The sequence below is a fragment of the Argiope bruennichi genome, chromosome 6 (assembly GCF_947563725.1).
Source record: "Argiope bruennichi chromosome 6, qqArgBrue1.1, whole genome shotgun sequence".
Lineage (NCBI taxonomy): Eukaryota > Metazoa > Arthropoda > Arachnida > Araneae > Araneidae > Argiope > Argiope bruennichi.
Window position 1 is genome coordinate 74,143,066 of NC_079156.1, and position 22,456 is coordinate 74,165,521.

Consider the following 22,456-nt stretch of genomic DNA (forward strand, 5'->3'; position numbering starts at 1 on the left):
TTATCATGTTCATATATAGATAGGAAGTATTTGAATTCTAGAAAGTTTGAAACATTGGAAATTCTTTAAAACTGAATTTGTTAGCAATACTTCCTCTTTAGATTGCAACACTTCCTCTTTTTATTTCGAAAGCCTCTAAGAGTAAGATAATATCACAGGAAGATAAGATCTCATCTCATCTTTCTTCCTGTTTCTTTTTTACATTTCTAAACGGAAATGTAAAAAAATAGTAATATTGATATATAATGAAAGGCTCATTAGCTTAGTAGCAAAATTTAATAATTTATTTTATCTATCTGACATTCAATGAAAAATTATTTCAATATTTTTTTTTTCAATTTCGATTGAACATTTCTGAATATAGGGTAATATTTCAGAAATTCAAACTATTTAATATTTAAAATAATTTTTTTTTATTAATGACTTTTATTTATTTTGTTCTTAAACTAAGTTTTAAACTTGCCCCAATCCTTTTCAATTTAATAAATTAATGAAAAGAATGAAAAATTAACGAAAAGAAAAATAAATAAATAAATAAAAAATAATAATAATAATGATAAAATAAAATAAAAAGCAAAAAAAAAAACCTTGGAATTTTTGTTGCTTTTAAAATTTAATTAAGTTTTTTTTTTGTAGGATATATTTAAATTCTCCTGAAAGCGCTTGACTATGCGATTGCGATTAATTTTGAAAAGTTTGAAATAAAATAATTTAATTGAAATTGCATTTAAATACTACACTTTAAAAAAAAAAATTGCCAGTTTCCAATATTCCACAACCGTTTGAATATATTTATCTCACATTCAGAAAACTTTCATAAAATAAGAGACAATATTTCTGTATCTGATGCATTTTTGAACGAACAAACAATAGAATTAGCCATAAATGCTAAATAACTTGTACATTCCAATAAAAATTCCACAAAATAGCGAGTATTATGTATTCGAAAAGCACACGTATATCTGCCCTTCGATGACCATTTAGCATTCAAGATGCGACACTCAGTGTTTACATGCCTCCAAATCCCAAAACAGGCATCCAAAACACTTCCTGAGATGCTATCTTATCTCTTAGTAACCACTCTGCATCTACAACAATTTCGTTTTATACTACCGGATTGCCCTTCCCCGAACAATACCTTAAAAAAAACGTGATTGCGTACAGCTCCTACATTGAAAGAAAAAGTACGGAGCCCACGTTCGTCTAGGTAGGTAGTTGCACAACACGAATCCTACTCTCTCCCGCCTTACACAAACTTATTTCCCACCTGCGTCGAACGCCACTTCCATTCCTCAAAAACCTATTCATGGTCACACATCGCCGAACGCTATTCGCTCGAAGGTGCTAACACACATACACACACGCATACGTTCATCCATAGGTGAACAGGTTTCCTTTGCGGAATGAAGGGAGTAGAACGGAACACCTCCACTCAACTCGCAGCAGTATCTCTTTAAACTGCAAACGATTTTGTTGGAATTCTTTCTCCTTTTCGAATAAGAACAATCTGATTCGGAATAAAAATGATGGCGCCATCGGAAACGAGTGTGCAAACCACGAACACGAGAAAAACTGATACATCCCATTCTGTTGGAGTAAAAGTGACCACCAAAGCGGAGTCTACTGGGATAACGGATAATCTGGAGCTGAATCCCTGGTATTTCAGAACAGTTCCTGGAATTCTGAAGCTTGTCCAACTGGTTTGTATTCTTCTTTACTATAAATAGTTTAATCGTTTTTATTTTGTAAATCCATCAGTTTTACGCACGTTTGGTTTGTAAACATGGAATCGCGCCGTTTCGGAGAGCGAACTTTTGGTAGAGTTGTAGTTTCGGTTTTGGTTTGAACTCATGATTTTTCGAATATATAGAACGGTTTGTTTATTTATGGAGAAAAAACTGTTTTTTTTAAATAATTTTTTTTAGATTTTTTATATTCAATTTTATATTAAATTATATTAGTTTTATATTATATTAAATTTTAGATGTAATTGATATTTTATTTATAAATGTCAAATACAACATGGCAAATTTCGCAAAGAAAAATGCTCATCTTTCCAGCACGTTCCTTTACTTTTTCTATCTAAAAACTTTCTTCATTAATGACAAAATCCCTTATTTCGTCACCATCATGAAGAAATTTAATTAACGATTCATTTCTAAATTTATTTTTTTTAATTATCGTTATTTATAGAAAATTTTACAATTAATTTGAATGTTGAAATGAGTGAAGTAATTCTAGAACAAATGCAATACTTTTTTCTTAATATTCTTAAATAATATCACGTTTATAAATTGAACTAATATTTATGTTAAGCAGTTGATGAATTTTTAATTAAACTTTAATCAAATTTTTACTTTTTTCGAAATGAGAATTCATTAGCCAAATGTAATTTTACGAGAAACTATTGTTATGAATCAAACTGTTGCTTTAATTATGGAAATTTTATTATTTTATCACTTTTTATCTATATTACTTTATTATTATTTTAATTATTACTTTATTGCATTCTAAAATAAAAGCCGTGCTTTTTATAGAGGGAAATATCTATTTTTTTCCGGTTTTCTGATCATTATAATTTTAATTGATCTCAATTTCAACACTTGCTCCAATATCAAGTTTAATGTATATATTTCTTAACATTTTTTTGCAATAGTTCGAGCGAAATGTATGAAATTAATTGTAGAAATTATTATAATAAATGAATAAAAAGTATTTCAACATATGTATAACAGATACAAACATATTTAAATTAATATTACTCACTGCGAAGTAACTTTATATAATAATAGAAAACATGTTTTCTTTGGAGTTTTTTTTTTTTTTTTTTTTTCAAATTTAGAATTTTTCCTATTGACAGGAAATGATGTAGTAAAGTAAAATGTAAATACTTTTTTTTCCCAAGAAAAATATTTTTACTGATTCAGTTCAACATCTATCATGATATTTTTCGGAAATGTTTATTAATTGATAAAAATGTAAATGCTAGGATTCTGTTCCAAAATTCGTTAAAATAAAACTATTCTTTTTATATTTTTTTAACTAAAGAAAATTTAGAATGATATTTTCTAATAAAAATAAAAATCGATTTTTAGTAATTGAAACTATTTGCATGCTGAGAATCGAAAATGACAAATTTTAATCCCTGTAAACCCAAGTTTTCGTGTTTCTTTATATTTATTTTCTTATTTCCGTTTTCAAATGCTATTGTTAAGCTTATCCTAATCCTCCTATAACGGAAATTCTAAAAAAATTCTGCATTGTCCAGGTCAATACTACACTGAAATGTGACAAACCTAATATATGAGTCTTTTTTTTTTCCCTAATACTCAGCACTAAATAGCATTAGTGAAAATGGCTGAGGCACGAAATGTTCACTGTCTGATTAGAAGAATGTTTATTAGCTGTATAATTACATCGAGATCTTATTTTTAAATTTCTCTTTTAAATCACTGTAGAAGAGAAAGTGTGTGTGTGTGGGGGGGGGGGACTTGTAGTCGTATGAATGCTGAATTTGAGTTATTGTTAAAAGTGGCCAAGGAGAAAAAGAAAATCGAGTTAATACGTTTTGTAGTTTTAAAATGTCATCTTTGTAGCAGAAAAAATTGTGGGTTGTGTATTATTCATTGTGTATTAAAAGTATTATATGTGTGTTCATTATATGTGTTAAGCATTGTGTATTATGCATTGAAAAATTTGGATATACGTGATTTTTTCCTTTTGCAAAGATGGCATTTTAAAACAATAAGAATACTTTAAGTTTTTTTTTTTTTTTGCTGTAAAGAGATGAGAGAAAACAAATTGACGAAAAAGCCCCGAAAAGGAACTTAGATAAGATGGGTATCGTATAGGTATAAGTAGGTATCATCCCATAGTATTTAAGCAATTCAATTACAATAGAAATGTCCATTAATTAAGCCTTAAATAATATTAAAATTTAGTAGAAACTGTCCCAAACACGCCAAAGACAATAAATGTATATAAAGATAAAAAGAAATCTCCTAAATGAAAATGATTTCAAATGTTTCCCCCTAAACCTAGAGTTATCATAGCTTCTTTAAAATTTTTATTTTGCAGTCCTTTGAATAGGAATACTAAGAATTGCAACTGGCCTTTAAGTAAAAATAAAATAATAAATGTGAGAAATATTTCAATGTTTCTTGTTATAAAATGCAATCTTTCGGTGGAAGGGCCACTCCGTAATTGAGAATGAGAAGCTTCCGGTATGGGGGTTGGTCCTCTCCACCCTTGAGGGTGCACAAAAGCTTAAGGGTGACTACCTCCCATCGATGACGGGACGTACTGCCTCAGGGAAGGGTTGTACCGTGGCCGGTAATGGCCCTTAGGACTCAACTACTGTTCCCGCTAGTGTTGCTGTCACGGCGGTCCGGTCATTGAAGTTTTTCCGTGTGCCTTAGGGCAGGTCGGAGTAGTCAGTCTATGATTATTGTACAATGCAATATATGCTTTAAACTAATATCATGATGTATTTCTGTGACTATCTTATGTCCATCTGAATAATTTGAAAGGGAATTTGCTATGATGAATAAGCCGAAAATGTCCCTGCTTAGGAGTAACACAGTGTTTACTTTCAGCAATCGAATGCAATCATCCCAATTATTATCTCTACGAGTGATGAGTTGAAATCTGTCCTGCGTTCTAAATCACTGCGAAATTACCACTTTCAAGACAAAGGTTCTGCTCTGTTTCCGACCGAGTAAATTTCTCATCCTTATTTCGAAGCAAGATCTTCTATCAGATAATTTGAGAACTTAATCAGGTTCCATTGTGTTACGAATGCAAACAGAATGAGGAATTTTCGCTTTTTAGTGAAAGGGTCGTGTGATCTCAACCAATTTCTTTAAATATTTTTTTTTATTTATTTCTGTTTTTTTTTTTTTTTCAAATCAAATCTTAAACTATTTAGTTGCATTTCGCATTTAAAAAATTTTCTGGTATCATCCGTCTTAATATTATCATTTAGAGCTCTCTTTGGTCTTTAACCAAGTAGTAAGTTTTGTCGCACACAACTTTTTAGCTTAAATTAGGATAGAGGGCATTTCAGAGGATAAAACAAATTACACCATTAGATTTTTTTTAACTTATGAATAGAATACTATGTTTTAGGCTTAATTTTATAGTACATTTAAAAGTAATATGCATGTATTTTCGACCGCTTGCCGACAACAAATCAAACATTTTAATATTAATAGCTCATACAAATTGTCATCAACAATAAAGCATCGTTAATACGTCTTTCAAAGAACTGACATAAAACGTACAAATAAAAGAAAAGGTACATAGTCAAGATTTTGGTAAACAGTTCTGACGACTGCATATTCAGTGCTTTTATACAAATTCAATTAAATGCCATAATTTTAAAAGATTTAATAAATTGTAACTTTAAATTAAAAATTATTAAAATTAGTTTTAATATATTATAACATAGCATTGAAAAACAATAATTAAGTGATAAAATTGAAGATTTTTTACAAGTAAGATAAATTATGTTTATTGCACACCTTGAGTAGTAATAATATTTTATATAATCTGTGGGCATATAAGTATGCATTTAATTCAAAAAATTACTTATCTGATTGTCTGTGATTAAAATTATTATAAATCAAATTAAGCTCAATGAGCGTTTGTTGATTAGAATGTTTACAAACAAATTTAATTTGATCGACTCCTTGCTTTTGAAAAGGAAAATGGCATAACTTCTTTACATTCTTTTTCGTCATTAATATATATATTAAAATGTTTTAATTTATAAACTCCGATGGCAGTATCACTTTATGAAAGGATTTCCCGAAGGAACATGTGCACTCAAGGGATCACAATCCTCTTCAAAACCAAAAACAATTTGTAAAACGAAATTTTGCTTCCTTTGCATTTTACAAATAAAGCATTTCATTTTTGCAACGATTAAAAACATATCAACATATCTTGATTATAATGATATGCGCATAAATTATAATCGAATGACAAAGCGTTATTTTTTTGTATATTATTCGTTTTGTTTTTACTTTCTTGCATGCAATGAAAAAACTGTAACCGTAAAAAAAAAAAAAAAAAATCGATTTTTAGATTTTGACGTATCTTTACGTCTCAGATCTCCATGAGTCGGAAAAACATATTTTTGGAATTATATCTGTCTAATTGTGGCAAAGATAATTAAAAAGCGCTTTGATTTAGATACATGGAAATCGATGCGTGGTCTTTACACCAAATGTGATGTTCGTTTAAAATATATTTCTATCAAATTTTAAACAAAACTCAGCACTAATACGTATGCATGTCTTTCTACTGAGTGCAAGTGAACATAATAATTAGAAAACATAAAAATATAATTAGATAAATTTCACATATTTAGTTAGAATTCTAAAATGTAGATTCATATCAATTTTTGAACAAACAGTTAATCGTCTATTAGTTTGTATTTTCGCATGCATATAAAATTGTAACTCAAAATTGCAACGATTTAATAAAGCGGCATTTTGCATGTGATCTTGTGACTACAGTTGCAGTTCTGAGTCAAATTTAAAAGTTTGAGTTTAATCGATCGAAAGAAATGCATCAAAAATACATATTAAGTTTTCTGCTACTTGTATGAAAACCATTGCGATTAATCGTCAAAAAATTGCCAAAGAAAATTACAGGAAGATCACTCTACTTGGTTTGTTTATTTAATGCATATGGACAGATAAACATATATTCCATCTTTTGAATGATTTGGTTCAAAATTGGACAATGTTTACTAATTTTAATACAAAGATTACTGTATATACAGCCTTCTATCACAATACTCATACATACAGTCAACTAATAAAGAGATATATTCCTAAATTTGATAGAGACTCATTATTCTGGAAAAAAATCCTTAAATCAATGTTTTTCACTGCTGTCTTACATTTTGGAATCATCACATTGAATTGATAGGTGTAACTTTAAAATTTTCATATTATGACTCTCGGATGCCTATAACATGAATATTCATCAAAATTCCGATATATAATTTTTCTTTTTCTCTTCATTTTAATCTTTATTTAAGATTATCTAAGTTACAAACAAATACAATAATTTTTTGGTAGGGGAAGGAGACAAAAAAAAATTACTATTTCCATAAAAAAGTGGAATTGCACAACCTCAGAAATTTGGAAGTGGAAAAAAATTTAATATACACTTTTGTGGTTTCAAAAATTTTTTAGATAACTGTTGAACATTCATGAAATGAATAACTTATATTTGGAAGGCATCAGTGATAATGACATACAATATATTTATTACTTTTGGTAATGCTATTAAATATGTAAACAATAGCTTTTTAGTAATATTTTAGAAAACATCAGTTATAGAAATTCTAGGGATGTTCTTTTTTTCTTTTAAAGTTCTAAATTTGATTTTCATAATTTATTAAAGAATAAAAAATCAGTTTTATTTTCAGATGATTTTTTAAGACATTTTATAGCAAATAATATTGTATTATAAACCTAATTACTTCGAAATAAAATCGAAAGTAAGTTTAAAAAAAAGAATTAAAGGAAAAAGATTATGAGGCATTTTAAACAAAAAATAATTCTCTCAACCTTTCTTAAATGCTATGATTTTTTTTTTCTTGAGGGATGTTTTTCGGGAAAGAAAATAATGTTGTTTAAGAGATCATGGAAAACGAACTAAAAATAATAATAAAAAAAAGTTGCGCAGATGATTTGCTGAAATTTTGTTCCCTGTTTTTTTACAACAATACCACGCCCACTCTTTGCAAACGAACGGAAAACTTTTGAAATGGAAGATGCTTTCTTCTTGAATTACCTTGACTGAAACTGTAACCGTAACGCATCAAGAAACAAATAAAATGATCATTCTGTCTTTCTTTTCTTACATGCTTCTTCTTCTTGCCCTTATTTTCGCTTCGATAAACTCGGAATAAAACAATGCTAAATTTAGTTTTAGTCAGAAAACAACATGCGCCTGATGTTCTTTACTTTCTTTCATTTCTTTCTTTTTTTTTTTTTTTTGCTTTCTATTGAATGTCCCTGTACGAAGAATTTAATCAAAGAAAGAACTAAATAGTATATCTGTGTCAGTAAAATAATAAGAGTCAGGATGTGAAAAATTAATAAATTGTTTCAAATCAATATATATATTTTTAATTTTTAATATCACCAGCTGCAAGACTATCAAAGTCAAATGCTACCTACCTACCCTACCAAATAAAGATCTAAGTTTATGTGGATCATTAAAAATCATTATATTTTTATTAATTATTTTATAGGATTAAATAAATTATTTACTATCTTTTCCTAAAATATTCGCTGCTGTTTGTCGAAAAAAAGGTGCACCTATGTAACATTACTAATGAAGCAGTCATTATTTCCTAATTTCCTTATTAAGGATTTTGTGCAGTATTTTAAAATTAATCTAAAAACTTCCTTTGTATGATTTTACCTCTTTTTTAGTAATTCCTTTTAGAATATTATATAATTAGCCAATTATTTCGCCAATTAAATTTATGCATATATCAAAATGATAAACCGTTATGCAGTCGAGTACGACTTTGCATTAGTTTGTCATATAATTTCGAATATGGTTATCTTACAGAAAAATAATCTCTGATTCAAAAACTTTTTCAAATCTGAAGTTGTAGAGTTTGTTAGCAAAAAATTTTTGTTTTAGTTAGTTTCATCTTTAAAAATTTTTATTATCAAATTTTAATGAAAAACGTATTGTTTTACTAACGAGAATTAAATAATTTTGAAACATTTCTTTAAAAAAAATAATGAATTAGGTTTAAAAAAAGCTTATTTATTCACGGATTGTTAATATGCACTTATTTCTTCAAAGTAAACTGTTAAATAATTTTAGTGATAAATGAGAATTAATTATTTATATAAATAGGAATTATCATATAATTCCTTGTCTCTTGCTTAGAAATTGCATTCAACCGTTGCTAAGAATTTCAGATTTTTTCTGTAGTTAAATCAGGCATTACTTTAGTCATAGTTTCGAGAAAAACACGAATTCCGTTAATCCGATATTAACTAGGGATATTTTTCGATTAACTGATTTTCCGATTACTTGGAATTCGTGCAAACGATTATTGTACCTGTTTTGAAATACTGTTACGACATCATATGAATTAGCGGTGAAGAACAAGCAGAAAAATACCCATACTTTGATTAAAGTGAAATAGCTATTATAGCCATTCTCGAACAAGATTTTAAAGCGGGATAGATTCTATAACCAAAGAGAAAAACGAAAAACTTGACTTGAATTTCATAAAATCCGCGTTGCTAAATCAAGAAAGATATCGAATATCATGATAACTGACATATTTAAGAACGAAAAATATCGTATTACTACTTTCACTGTATTAAATTTCTTTATGATTACTGTAAAAACTTCTTGTACACTGTGTGCACTATTATTCTTAAATATTATTGATTGTAAATATTTAATTAATATTAAAAACTGATTTCAATTATTAGTTATTTGATAATATAATAAAATGATTATTATACTCAATGGTAAATATTTTTTCCCTCATTTTCTTTAACATTCAAAAATTTCTTCACTTTTTTTTGTGCATCATAAAAAACAACCTATTAGAATTTCGTTAATTTACTTTTATCGTCTGCGAAAAAACGTGATTAAAAAATGAACCAAGTTAGACGGATGAAATTAGATATGAGATCTCTACACGAAATTTTTTACATCTACCAAATTGTGGATGAAGTTAATTAACGGGTAGTACGATTCTCTGTTCGCTTGTTAGTATGCTAATTATAAAATGATATCTAGCTTGATAAATGAATAAATAGCTGTACTTCTAGAACTGTAGATCTATACAAAATATTAACCAAATCTATCTTCTGATTGACTGTCCATTCGCATGTATTTAAACGTGGTAAATTAATTATAATACAAATTGAATGAGTAAATTCTGGTATATGATTTCTACATTAAAAGCATAGATCAGTTAAAAATTTTGAACCCATTCTTGATTATAAATGACATTATTCAAAAATAAAATATATCAGAAAATAAATTTTGTTAGTTGTTCTTCTCACACTTAATTGTAGATTTCTATCTAAATTTAGACTCAATCAGTTCATCAAAAAGATGTCCAAACAAATAATCGTTTTTTTAAAATCTAAATACAAAACACGCTATATATTTTTTTGAATATGAGTACTTCAAAGAAAGAACATGCCTGCTGGTCTTACACCATTCAATTTTATCATGCTTTCGAATTCTATTTGAATTACGTCTTTACAAAATGAAAATATTCCTTTTAATGGGCTTATTCTGAATTACATTGCGAGTAATATTGTCTCTAAAAACATAACAAAAAATGCTTTCTTTTGATATTAGTCTTGTACAAGGAAATTAGGTCCAGACATTTCCAAATCTGGAACCTCATCTATAGCAAATAACATACGCCTAAATAATAAAAAAAAAAATGTTATCAAAACCTTACCTAGTTAGAAAAATGTCCTTTAAGATTTTATGACTATGTACAAATGGCACGAGTAACACAATTCAGATAAATTCTTTCACCTACACTTTGTTCACCTGTTTTTTATTTGGGTTTACTATTACAAGAAAAGATATCTATAAAATTTATATTACTCCTATAAACGATCTATTAGATTCCTGAATCATACCAGGAAACCTTCAAATACTTCATTCACCTTCATATAATTTTTTTTGTGAAATAGAATTTGTAGTTAAGATTTTTCAGATGATACATATTCTTAATAATTGGTTTTTTAAAAAGAAGTAGTGAATTTAAATTTATGATAGAATAACTTCCATGAGGCCGCATAATTACCCCTAAAAACATATTTTTACGCATTGTTTTAGTTAATTTCGGATTATAATTTTTCTGTTTTCAAGAAATAATCGTTTGTGTTTTAAAAGTTTATTTCAAAAGTCGATATATTATCGACTCTAGATTAAAAATAATTGTTCGCTAAATATAATTTACATTTGTCATTTACATAAGAGCTTAGAAAATAGCTTATTGTGTAATGTATAATGTCATTGTATGAATATTAATTGATCCTTCTTTAAGTACGAACCGTATTCGATAATTTTATGTCACTGGTTTTGTAATGTGTTTTGAATTATTTAGATAGCATTATTCTACATGAAATTTTTAGAAATACAGTGGCTCAAAAAATTGAGAGTACACCTTACGTTTACTTGATAAATGCGACTTTCAATATAAATAACACATTAACGGAAAGGGTAAACTTGTTTTTATTTTTGCACATAACAAATGGTTTAATTTAGAGTAAAAATAAAGAAAAATCAACGAAAAATTTCTAAATTGAAAATTTTCAGAAGCATTTTAAATAAACATACGCAGAATTTTGCCTCAAAAAATTGAGAATACACCAATGAAATTTTTGCAATATCACGCATAGAAACAAAGTGTCACTATTACATTGCATGTCTTTTGGCTCTTATAATGGTCTCTAAACGTCATGGTACCGATTCGACCCATTTTTGGTGGTATCTGAAGATATTTTACCCTATTCTTCTTTCACCACTTGTTTTAAATGGGTTTTGTTTTCTAATTTTGTATTTTTGACCACTTTTTCGAGTATCCCCCAAGAATATTCAATGGCATTGATGTCAGGGTACTGTGGTGGTGTGTGTAACTGTTGTTTACAATGAAAAAGACATCATATTTTGACGTTACGTGCATTCTGTTTGGGGTCGTTGTCCTGCTGGAAAATGGAATTTCCATCTAAACCCAAATTTTTAACACTTTCCTTTAGATTGCTGCTACCATATGGTTCATCCAACTTGTTGCAGAAAGTTTTCAAATCATAGGCAGAAGTGTAAATGCTGAAACTGTGCTAAATGCCATTAAACACGCTGGATATAAAAGTAGCATTGTTAGAGAGAAACCGTTCACCAACTTGCAAATTCAGAAAAAGCATTTGAAGTTTGCAAAAACTCATCAATTGAAGACCAATAACCTTTGGAAGAAATCTATATTTAGTAATAAAAGAAACCTCAACATTTTTGGCAGTGACAACCATCTTACTGTATGGAGAAAGCCTAATAGCGCTTTGTATCCAAAAAATTTACGTCCTACAGTTGAACATGATGGTGACTCCGTGATGATTTGAGGTTACATGGCTTCATTCGGCTAGGAAATTTAATTTTTGTAGATGGCATTATAAATAACACGGTTTACTTGGATATACTTCGCAGCAATCTAAAGGAAAGTTCTAAACATTTGGGTTTAGATGGAAATTTCATTTTCCAGTAAGACAACGACCCCAAACAGAATACACATAACTTCAAAATGTGGTGCCTTTTTCATTGTAAATAGCAGTTACACACACCACCACAGTACCCCGACATCAATGCCATTGAATATTCGTGGACCTTACCCAAAAAAGGGGTTCAAAGACACAAAATTAGAAACAAACCCCATTTAAAACAAGTGGTGCAAGAAGAATGGGGTAAAATATCTTCAGATACCACCAAAAATGGGTCGAATCGGTACCATGACGTTTAGAGACCATTATAAGAGCCAAAAGACATGCAATTTAATAGTGACACTTTGTTTCTATGCGTGATATTGCAAAAATTTCATTGGTGTATTCTCAATTTTTTGAGGCAAAATTCTGCGTATGTTTATTTAAAATGCTTCTAAAAATTTTCAATTTAGAAATTTTTCGTTGATTTTTCTTTATTTTTACTCTAAATTAAACCATTTGTTATGTGTAAAAATAAAATCATGTTTGCACTTCCCGGTAATGTGTTATTTATATTGAAAGTCGGATTTATGAAGCAAAAGTAAGGTGTACTCTCAATTTTTTGAGCCACTGTATGTCAATTTTCTTTTTGTTTTACCCATTTTTTATCATAATAAATGGATAGAAAAAAAAGAAAATGCACCAATTTCGCGAATTGATAAGGCGATTAATCAGAATTATAAAGGACAGTTTAGAATAAAAAAAATGACATAAAAGTAATAATATTTTTCAGAGAAGCTACGGCTTATTTTTTCTTACATTACAGTATACAATCTATAACATTTCACCTTCATTATTTTCCCAATAAAAATTGGCATTTTTTTCTATGTGATAAAAGTTTTTAAAAAACTTGTTCAATACAATTCGTTCCAATTATTCATAAAATATTAATGTATTGCTCGAATAACAATTTTGCATTCAGAAGAGATGCAAGTTATTTATTGATTGTCTCTATTCGAACTGGTATTTTTTCTTATTTATTATTAGCAGAAATAAGCAGCGTAGCTTGGGATTAAATTTTACTAATGAAAAGTTTGTTGTTTAATTAAATATCACAGAAACTTCATTAAAATCTTGCTTATAATTCAGTATTTGAGGGCAAAATTTTAATTATAATTCATAGGCAATAAAGTAATATTTGCGCTCAATGGAATTCCACGGCGTGCATGACAGCATTAATTTTTAATGCAAAAATGTATTAATATAAAATACTGCAGCGATTTTTTTCGTCTGCAATTTTACTTTTAATAAATAAATTTTAGAACTCCTTTACAAACAATAAAGAAACTTTGCCAAAAATATTCAAAATAATAATAAATATATAAATTAAAAATATTAAAAATGAATAAAATATATAATATATATATATATATATATATATATATATATATATATTCTAAATAAATAAAATAAAAATATTCAAAATAAAACAGAAATTAAAAGAAGTAGTGTGATTCAAAGTTTTGCCGTTGCCTAGCAACGCATCTATAAATTTCCTCATTGGAAAATCGTCTATTTAATTATTAGTTGAATTTCAAAAATTGATAAAAATAGAAGAATATAAAAATAGAAGAATATATTGCTTAAAAGTGAATTAAATATCATTAAAATGAAAAGCTTTGAATTTTAGTATATAAAAAATATTTCTTTTGGGATAATTTGTGCCGAAGTTATTGTGGAAGGATGGACAAATTTCGATTAATTTCTAACTAAATGAATATTTAATTAAATTTTGCACTTTGAAGAATTGATTGTATTCCTTTTCTTGAACTAAATAATAAGTATACAAAATTTGGTTGAATCTAACTTGCCTAGTCATAATGATTTAATTTAATTCTGATTTAATTTTATTTTATTCTGATATTTTCAGCACTTCAAGATGTCTTAGAATACATCTGATGTTTTCTTTGATATTATTACGATACAAATCTGTGATACGAAAAAGCACTCAATAGCTCAAAATCTTGCTGCTAAATTTCTCAATTTTTACCATAAACCCTTCTATTGTTAAACATTGAAATTATACAAAAATCAAGCCCCCCTCCCACTGTATTCTAATTAAATATTTCAGGAATATTGTTAATTTCTTATCAGTCTAATACAGTTACTATCGCTATTCTAATGAGTGCAAAATTTAAAGTGCTGTTTCACAACTTTTCTTAAAAGTTTCTTTATATGTAACATTTTCTTATAAGTATTTATTCAAATTTTCAGAATTTTTTAATGTTTTGTTTTTATTTTATAATAGGTACAACTTTAATAGTTTATTATTTGATTAATTTATGATAATATTTTAATTAGTACTTAACTTTAATACATCAAAAATCATCATTAACATAAAAAAGTTCATTATTATGATTGAACTATAAACGATGAACAGATTTGTTTTCTGGAATTTCGTTTTTTTAGACTACTGGCTTTTGTAAATAAATTTCAATGTTTCAAAATAACAAATATACAATGCAATGCATATTTTATTAATAAGATAATAAGAATCTTGTTCAAATTTTGAATGAGTTGCTTTTTTTCATGAATTGGTTAAGTTTTATATTGTTCCAAAATTTAAAAAAACTATTCTTTGCTTTCATCTTAACTTGTATAAATATTATAAAATCTGAATTAATTAAATTTATTTTTTTATCTCTGGTTATAATTTATATAGTATGCTTTTTTGGAGTTGAAATATATGAAATGAATTGTCTGTCATAATATTTTTTAAAAAAAGGATTAAATTAATTAAGAAATATCCTTGTAAATAATAAATGGGGAAAACAAGGCCATAAAGATAACATTGTAATTGTAATTTGTTTATTGCCACTAATTTGAATTGGAATATATAAATTAAATCTCCCGAAATTAACTAATCTTCATTTCAATTTTATAAAGTAAGCAGAATATTCAATTTATTATTCCCTCATGATGAACAGAAATTTTTTAATTTAGATAATTTTAAAAAAGAACATTCCATAAAGAGATTAAATCTGTTGAAGGATTAGCCTTTAAAAAATGAATAAAAAAAAAAGAACCATCAGTGTTTTGTTAACTACTATTGAATTAAATATCGTAATTCACTTGCATTGAAGAAAAATAAATCGTCTGCAATAAATTACATATACTTGGGATTTTGTTATGTAAATAACATATTCAATTTTAGTTTGCCACGCTATTCAAACGATTACAAACGAGCTAGATGATAGCTGAAAATGAAGAATATTTAATGACTTTAGCAAGTACAAGTGTCTGACCTCAACCTCACTCAGTTCAAACGTATATTTTTTCATTGTTCCAAAACTTTTTTTGTCTATTCTAATCCTCACACCGCCTAAAGGAAATCAGGTTAGGCCTACATGATACGTGTAGGCTTGAGTGAAACGTCATTTAACGGTGCGTCAACGCTCTTGGAGACCGGAAGGATAAGGTTTAGGTCAAATAGAAGAAATAGAAGGCGTTGTATATGTACTTACGGCACTTTCTTTGGCATTTGAAGACCTTCAGAAGATAAATATTTGTTTTGTTTTATTTTTATCAGCCGGATAATAAGTAAAGGTCTTTAAATTTGTTTTTATAGTGAGCCATCAAGATAACAATTAGTTTCTTTGTTCAGCTGATGTTAATTATTTCTTTCGTGTGCAAATAACGTCTGTTATTTATTATTATCAAAATAAATTCTTTTTGTTATTAATTAGAGAAAAAATCTTAAGATAATATGTGAAAAGAAAATGTTTGATTAGTATTGGTAATATTTAGAAATTTAATCTACTGGTTAAACATTGTGGAAAGATAATAATAGTATAAATAATAAAATAAATAAGATTTAAGATAATATTATTTTCTGAAATATATTTTTTTCTAATTTCTAGTTATTATTTTTCATATCAACAATAGCACAATAGAAAGATATTTTCTAATATTTTAATTAATCTTTTAATTTTATTGCAAAATTAAGTAAAAAGATAAAACAATTTCAATTTGATTGCCTAATATATTTAATTTTAACTGGGCATTTTAATGCAACAACAAAAGGAGTATATTCTGGAATATATTTTTCAAACATAATAACATACATCCAGATTCTTTTAGAATGAGTAGCATAATCAAAATTTAATTCGTTCACAAATTGCTATAAAAATTTTAAATTATTTATTAAAACTAAACGTACAATTTTTTTTTGATAATCTATTTTTTAAATCAAGCGACTAGTTAAATATTTGATAAAATTGAGCTATTAAAGTTTAATAGAATCATATACTACTTGTCTTGCATATTGCCTAGCTAATCTTTATTGCACTTTTTAAAATTAATTTAAAACATATGAAGCAGTACTTTTTAAATACGAATTTTTAGTTTTCTTCATTTTTATTGAAACTAAAGTATTCTTAATTGTTAACTATAAACATAATTGTATAGTTAAACTAGATTTTTCTTTGCCTTAATATGTTTTTCTTTAAAATACACTTATGAAAATAAAGAATCGCTAAATATCCATATTTTACATTTTAGTTTACATTTAAAAGTTCAAAAAATATCACTTATTCATTAAGAAACCATAAAACTTTCGAATAAACTTTAAAATTAACTCGATATTTATTTTTGATGATAAAGATTTTGATCGCAAATTTCTTCTTATTTAAGCCGGATTCAGTAATAAAGATAGCTACGTTAATTTATTTACATTACACATAAATTTATGTTTACTTTAACAAGTACATATGAACGAATAAAAAGGCAGACAAAGAAGCAGAAGGATCTGGGATGAACACATAAAATTATAGCTTGAAGTCATGAAAACATAAATTTATAGTTTAACATCACTGGCGTGACAAAAGTATTTTTTTAAACATTTGTCTGAAACAGGATTATTATTGCTTTATTGTGTTAGATTTTTAAAAAGAAAATTTCAAAATCATAACAGTACGCTAGACGCATTTAAAATATTTTTGCTACAATATTAATAAATTATTACATTCATATTACTATTTCAAAAACATTCTTTAATGTAGATCTCTTTGAAAAAAAATGTTAAGACTAATTCGAAGTGAAATTATTTTTTTTTAAATTCATCATTCTTTAATGCAGATTTCTTTGAAAAAAAATTTTTAATACTAATTCGAAGTCAAACGATTTTTTAAAATCCATCATTCTTTAATGTCGATTTCTTTGAAAAATTTTTAAGACTAATTCGAAACCAAACATTTTTTTAAAAATCCATTTACAATAGGTTTTTCCGCTTATTTCGATATCGCGTGTAACGGAACACAAAAAGAGATTTCCGAATTTAGGAAGTATAATGGCATCATGATTCTTTTTCGTTCTACTTCGATGCTTCCGAATAAAAAAAAAATGCATTGATTTTCTAGTAAGTTGGACTTTTCAAATTGCTTTATGGAAATTTAGTTTCTTTGGTCTGAAGCTACTTGTCTTTTCTTTCGAACAAGCCTTATTTCGCCCACGTCTGTTTTCTTTGAAGTTCATCGAACTCCGTAAACAAGCAAGTGATCTTTTATCTTTTATATTTTTTTGCTTGAATTGCTTTATTTGAATATTTTGAAGTGAAATAAAATAGGAAATAAATCCATTCAAAGGAGTACTATGGATTTCATTTACTTTGCGTAAACAATGTTCGGGAATTATTTCTATAAATATAAAAAGCAGAAACTTATTGAAGAGATATCAGACAAAAAATATTACATTGTTCCCTTATTTTGATTGTTTTTTGTTGATTTTAAACTTAAGAATGGATTATATTTTTAAAATAATTTGTTCTTATTTTATAAAACTGACTTTGCGTGTTGAGACATTTTTCATAAAACAGTGACGGAAAAATAGATGGAAAATTGCTGACATCTTTATGAATTTTTAAAGAACTTAATTCATTTGGCTAGAAAATATAAAAATTTAAAGGATAATAAATTAGAGACAGGTAATTAGATTAAATTAATGATAATTCTTAGCATTTCCCTTTAATTTTGTTAAGTTATGGTTAAAAAAAATTTATTAAGTTAATTAAAAATGTATATTTTCTATTTGTAAGCAACAAATGTTTAAATAGCAATAATATTAGAAATTGAAAAATATGTTTAAGCCATCTGCTAATAAAAGAGAAAAATCTTTAATGTTTGCTTCAATTCAAATGCAGCCTAAGTCACATGGTAGACATTATTGTTTATAGTGCAGCCATGTTAAAAAATAAACATTATCATTTAACATAAATAAACATTATCAGCCATTTTAAAAATAACATTATCATTAAACATTATCATAAACATCATTTAACATTATGCACTTTGTCACGCTAGGCTTAAGCTTCATGTCTTCGTGGATAATGAAAAATATGCCAAAATTTAATTGATTCAATAAGTTTTATGTATCACTCTAGCATGGATTAGTTCTATTAAATCTCTATAAGTCTTCAGCTTATAGGACAGTCATATGTTATTATAAGTTGGTAGATCGTTTAATAACAGAGAACGTCAATTTCTGTTTTAATTCAAGACAAACTTGACGAAATAAGACACGTGACAACAAAGTGGCATTTTTTATTATAATTTCCTGTTTATTTTTAAATGCTTTTTAATGTAGTCTTTAATATTCTTATAAATATAATGTTAAATGCTCTAAAATTTATTATAAAACTTCGCATTCGCATAAATATATTACAATTGTGGTCTGGTATAACTTCCATTTGCATGTTAATAGATTACTCATTTACATTGGAATTACGATATCATGTGATTTGGTCCAAATCTCAACATTTTTTTTACATCCTTTATTTGTAGCTTAAGAAATTTTCATGACTTTATATCGGTGCAATGCTCATAAATGGTTCTCTAAGTTACCTTTCGATGCAATTTTCGAATAAATTTTATATAATGCATCTGTAAATTTATTTCAGATTTATTTTCATTAGAATCAAATTACAAATGCATTTCATCGTCATTCATACGTAACAGTTATTTTTTTTTCTTAGAATGTTGTAAAAACACTGTCAGTTAAATATCAATATAACAATATTTCATTTTAACTTTTATAATATTTGTAACGTTACAATCATGTACTCGATTCGTCCTTCATTTCCTGATTAAATAGAATTTCAAAACTTATTGTTATATTTATGCGTTCTTAATAACAATATGTTATTTTAAGAATTTCAGAATTGAATTATTTATTAATCGATTCATTTAATTAAAATTCTATTTCATATTATTGGTGCGTTTGATAGTAAATAAACAAAAAACCTGCTTTATTTTTGGATCTTGAAACTATACAATTTCAAGATACAAAAATATTAATAATTATAAAATTAAATATAAATTTCAAAATATAGAAGAAATTTTTTAAAAATATATTTTTAGTGCAATAATAAAAGGGTAATAAAAGAATTAAATAAATTCTTCATTTCATTGTTTGGAGCTTGGTATAACAATTAAATATTTTGCTAAGGTATTTGATTACGTTCCAGATGAATATTTTGAAAAATGCAATTAAGATACTTATATTTTTGAATTTTTTTTACGTAAAATTGATTTAAAAAAATAACTGCGGAACAAAATTATATTAGTTAAAAGCCTATATTTTTAGAAAATTTGATTTTTTTTAATCGGAAAGATGTATAAAGCAAAAACTTCATAGTTTAGAAGTTTGTCAAATGATTAGCTTAAATCTTCAAAGCTTCAAAATCGCTATACATCCATAAAATACAAATTCACTATAAACAATAAAATATTAATTACTATAAAATACTAATTCGAAACTAAATATTGGACTTGCACTGATAAATAACATGCAATTTTAATTTACTTCACATTATGAAGTATTAAAGCAAATGTGACGCTCTTTTAAATGAATAGATTGCTTATTCTGCCATTCAGGAATTGCAAAACATTGAGAAATTATTATGCTAAATTTGAACAAAAAATATGCTTTAAAGTTTATTTTATGTTGTTTTTGTAATATTTTAATAAAATTTATTATTGAAGTAAATTTAGTATTGGATTTTAAGACGTAACAATGTATTAAAATGTAGATTATCCAAATATAAAAACGAAGTAAAAACTAAACGTAGTATCAAAATTCAATCGAATTTATAAAGAAAATGTTCAAAAATCGAAACTATTGAAACTAATTCGATATTTCATTTAAAAATTGATTTTTTGAAAGATAGTGCCAGTTTGAATAAAATAATTATATCTAAAAATCTTTGCTCACTTTATTCAATGTTTCTTTTTTTTATGTTTCATAAAAAAATAAGTATTGTTTTTTTGTAATCAAAAATTCAACAAATTTTTGTTTTTCTAGTAATATCTGATTACTGTCATTAAAATCCCCCCATATATTTACCAGTTTACAAACAAAAAAAAAGGAAACAGAATGTGAATAAGTAAAATATGTATTAATTCAAAATATTAATTTCTAAAACTTATGGAAACAAAAATGATTATATAATGATTGGGTTAGACATCTAAAGCAAACAACAATTATACGATGATTCAGACGGATATCTGAAAAGACATGAATTTCGCAATATTAGTATCAGTGGAGTTAACAATTAATTACAAAGAATTCATATTTACCGTGGATAATTTCATGGACGGAAATCGAATCGTTTGATATGTACGTCAAAGCCTTTTCTTTTTCTAGTTTAAGCGACAGCTTTAGCAAATGTAAACAGCACTTCTGACACGCTATTTTGAATATATAGATTCTTTGATCAGAAGTATGTCATATGATTGTAAACAAACAGATGACGAAAATTACTGAATGACCATCAATTCGTCAGCTAGGAGTTTTCTAAACGGAGAAAGATTTCAGCTGGTTACGCAACTAGAAAAGTGCTGAACAGAGATGAGAGTGGTTCCTTCAAAATGTATTCAAATGTACAGAATCTTTCTTTTGATTTAAAAATTTATTTAAATAAAAATGATATATTAACTGATATAAAGATATAAAAATTATGGAAATATTAAATTTTGGGGTTAATTGCTAATAATGTTACTGTTAGTAATTTAAATTATAAAAATATTAAAATATTATTGCTGTAGGGAATCTACTTTTATATAAAATTTCAAAACTCCAATACATAAAAAAAAAGTCTTCCTATAGGAATCTATTTAAAATGAGTGAAAAAAATATCTATCACGAAATATCGTTTTAATAAATATGAAATATAATCATTCGAAAAAAAGTTAAATAAAAAAAAGAAAAGAAAATGCTGCAAAAAAGTTAATTTCTGTCAAAATGTCTAATAATTCAAAATATTATTTTAGTGTACTTACTTGCATATAAAATCAATTTCATCAACAAAAAAAAATTGAAATTTTATAAAGAATTAATTTGTAGGTAATTAATTTTATAAAATTATTTGTCTTTTTCAACCTTTTTAAAAAATAGTTCGTAATTATTATGTTTATATTTTTAAATAATATTAGAAATTTTATAACATGAATTAAAAAATTTTTTTGGAATTTATATCATTCCCCGTAAATTATAATACATCTACAAATATATTATACAAAGCATACATACACAGTGGCTCAAAAAATTGAGAGTACACCTTACGTTTACTTGATAAATGCGACTTTCAATATAAATAACACATTACCGGGAAGTGCAAACTTGTTTTTATTTTTACACATAACAAATGGTTTAATTTAGAGTAAAAATAAAGATAACTCAACGAAAAATTTCTAAATTGAAAATTTTCAGAAGCATTTTAAATAAACATACGCAGATTTTTACCTCAAAAAATTGAGAATACACCAAAGAAATTTTTGCAATATCACGCATAGAAACAAAGTGTCACTATTAAATTGCATGTCTTTTGGCTCTTATAATGGTCTCTAAACGTCATGGTACCGATTCGACCCATTTTTGGTGGTATCTGAAGATATTTTACCCCATTCTTCTTGCACCACTTGTTTTAAATGGGTTTTGTTTCTAATTTTGTATTTTTGAACCACTTTTTCGAGTATGGCCCATGAATATTCAATGGCATCGATGTCAGGGTACTGTGGTGGTGTGTGTAACTGTTATTTACAATGAAAAAGACATCATATTTTGACGTTACGTGCATTCTATTTGGGGTCGTTGTCTTGCTGAAAAATGGAATTTCCATCTAAACCCAAATTTTTACCACTTTCCTTTAGAATGCTGCTACCATATGGTTCATCCAACGTGTT

At 26.5% G+C, this 22,456-nt stretch overlaps 1 protein-coding gene across 1 annotated transcript in view; it reads left to right on the plus strand.

Annotated features, from left to right (window-relative positions):
- The first annotated feature begins 1,281 nt into the window (after nucleotides 1–1,281).
- The window catches only part of LOC129972906 (CKLF-like MARVEL transmembrane domain-containing protein 8), a 41,732-nt gene continuing 20,557 nt past the window's right edge, over nucleotides 1,282–22,456 (plus strand). The window contains exon 1 of the mRNA XM_056087217.1: nucleotides 1,282–1,700. Within this exon, the coding sequence (XP_055943192.1) occupies nucleotides 1,524–1,700 (177 nt within the window). The 5' untranslated portion in view covers nucleotides 1,282–1,523. The remainder of the gene's footprint in view (nucleotides 1,701–22,456) is intronic.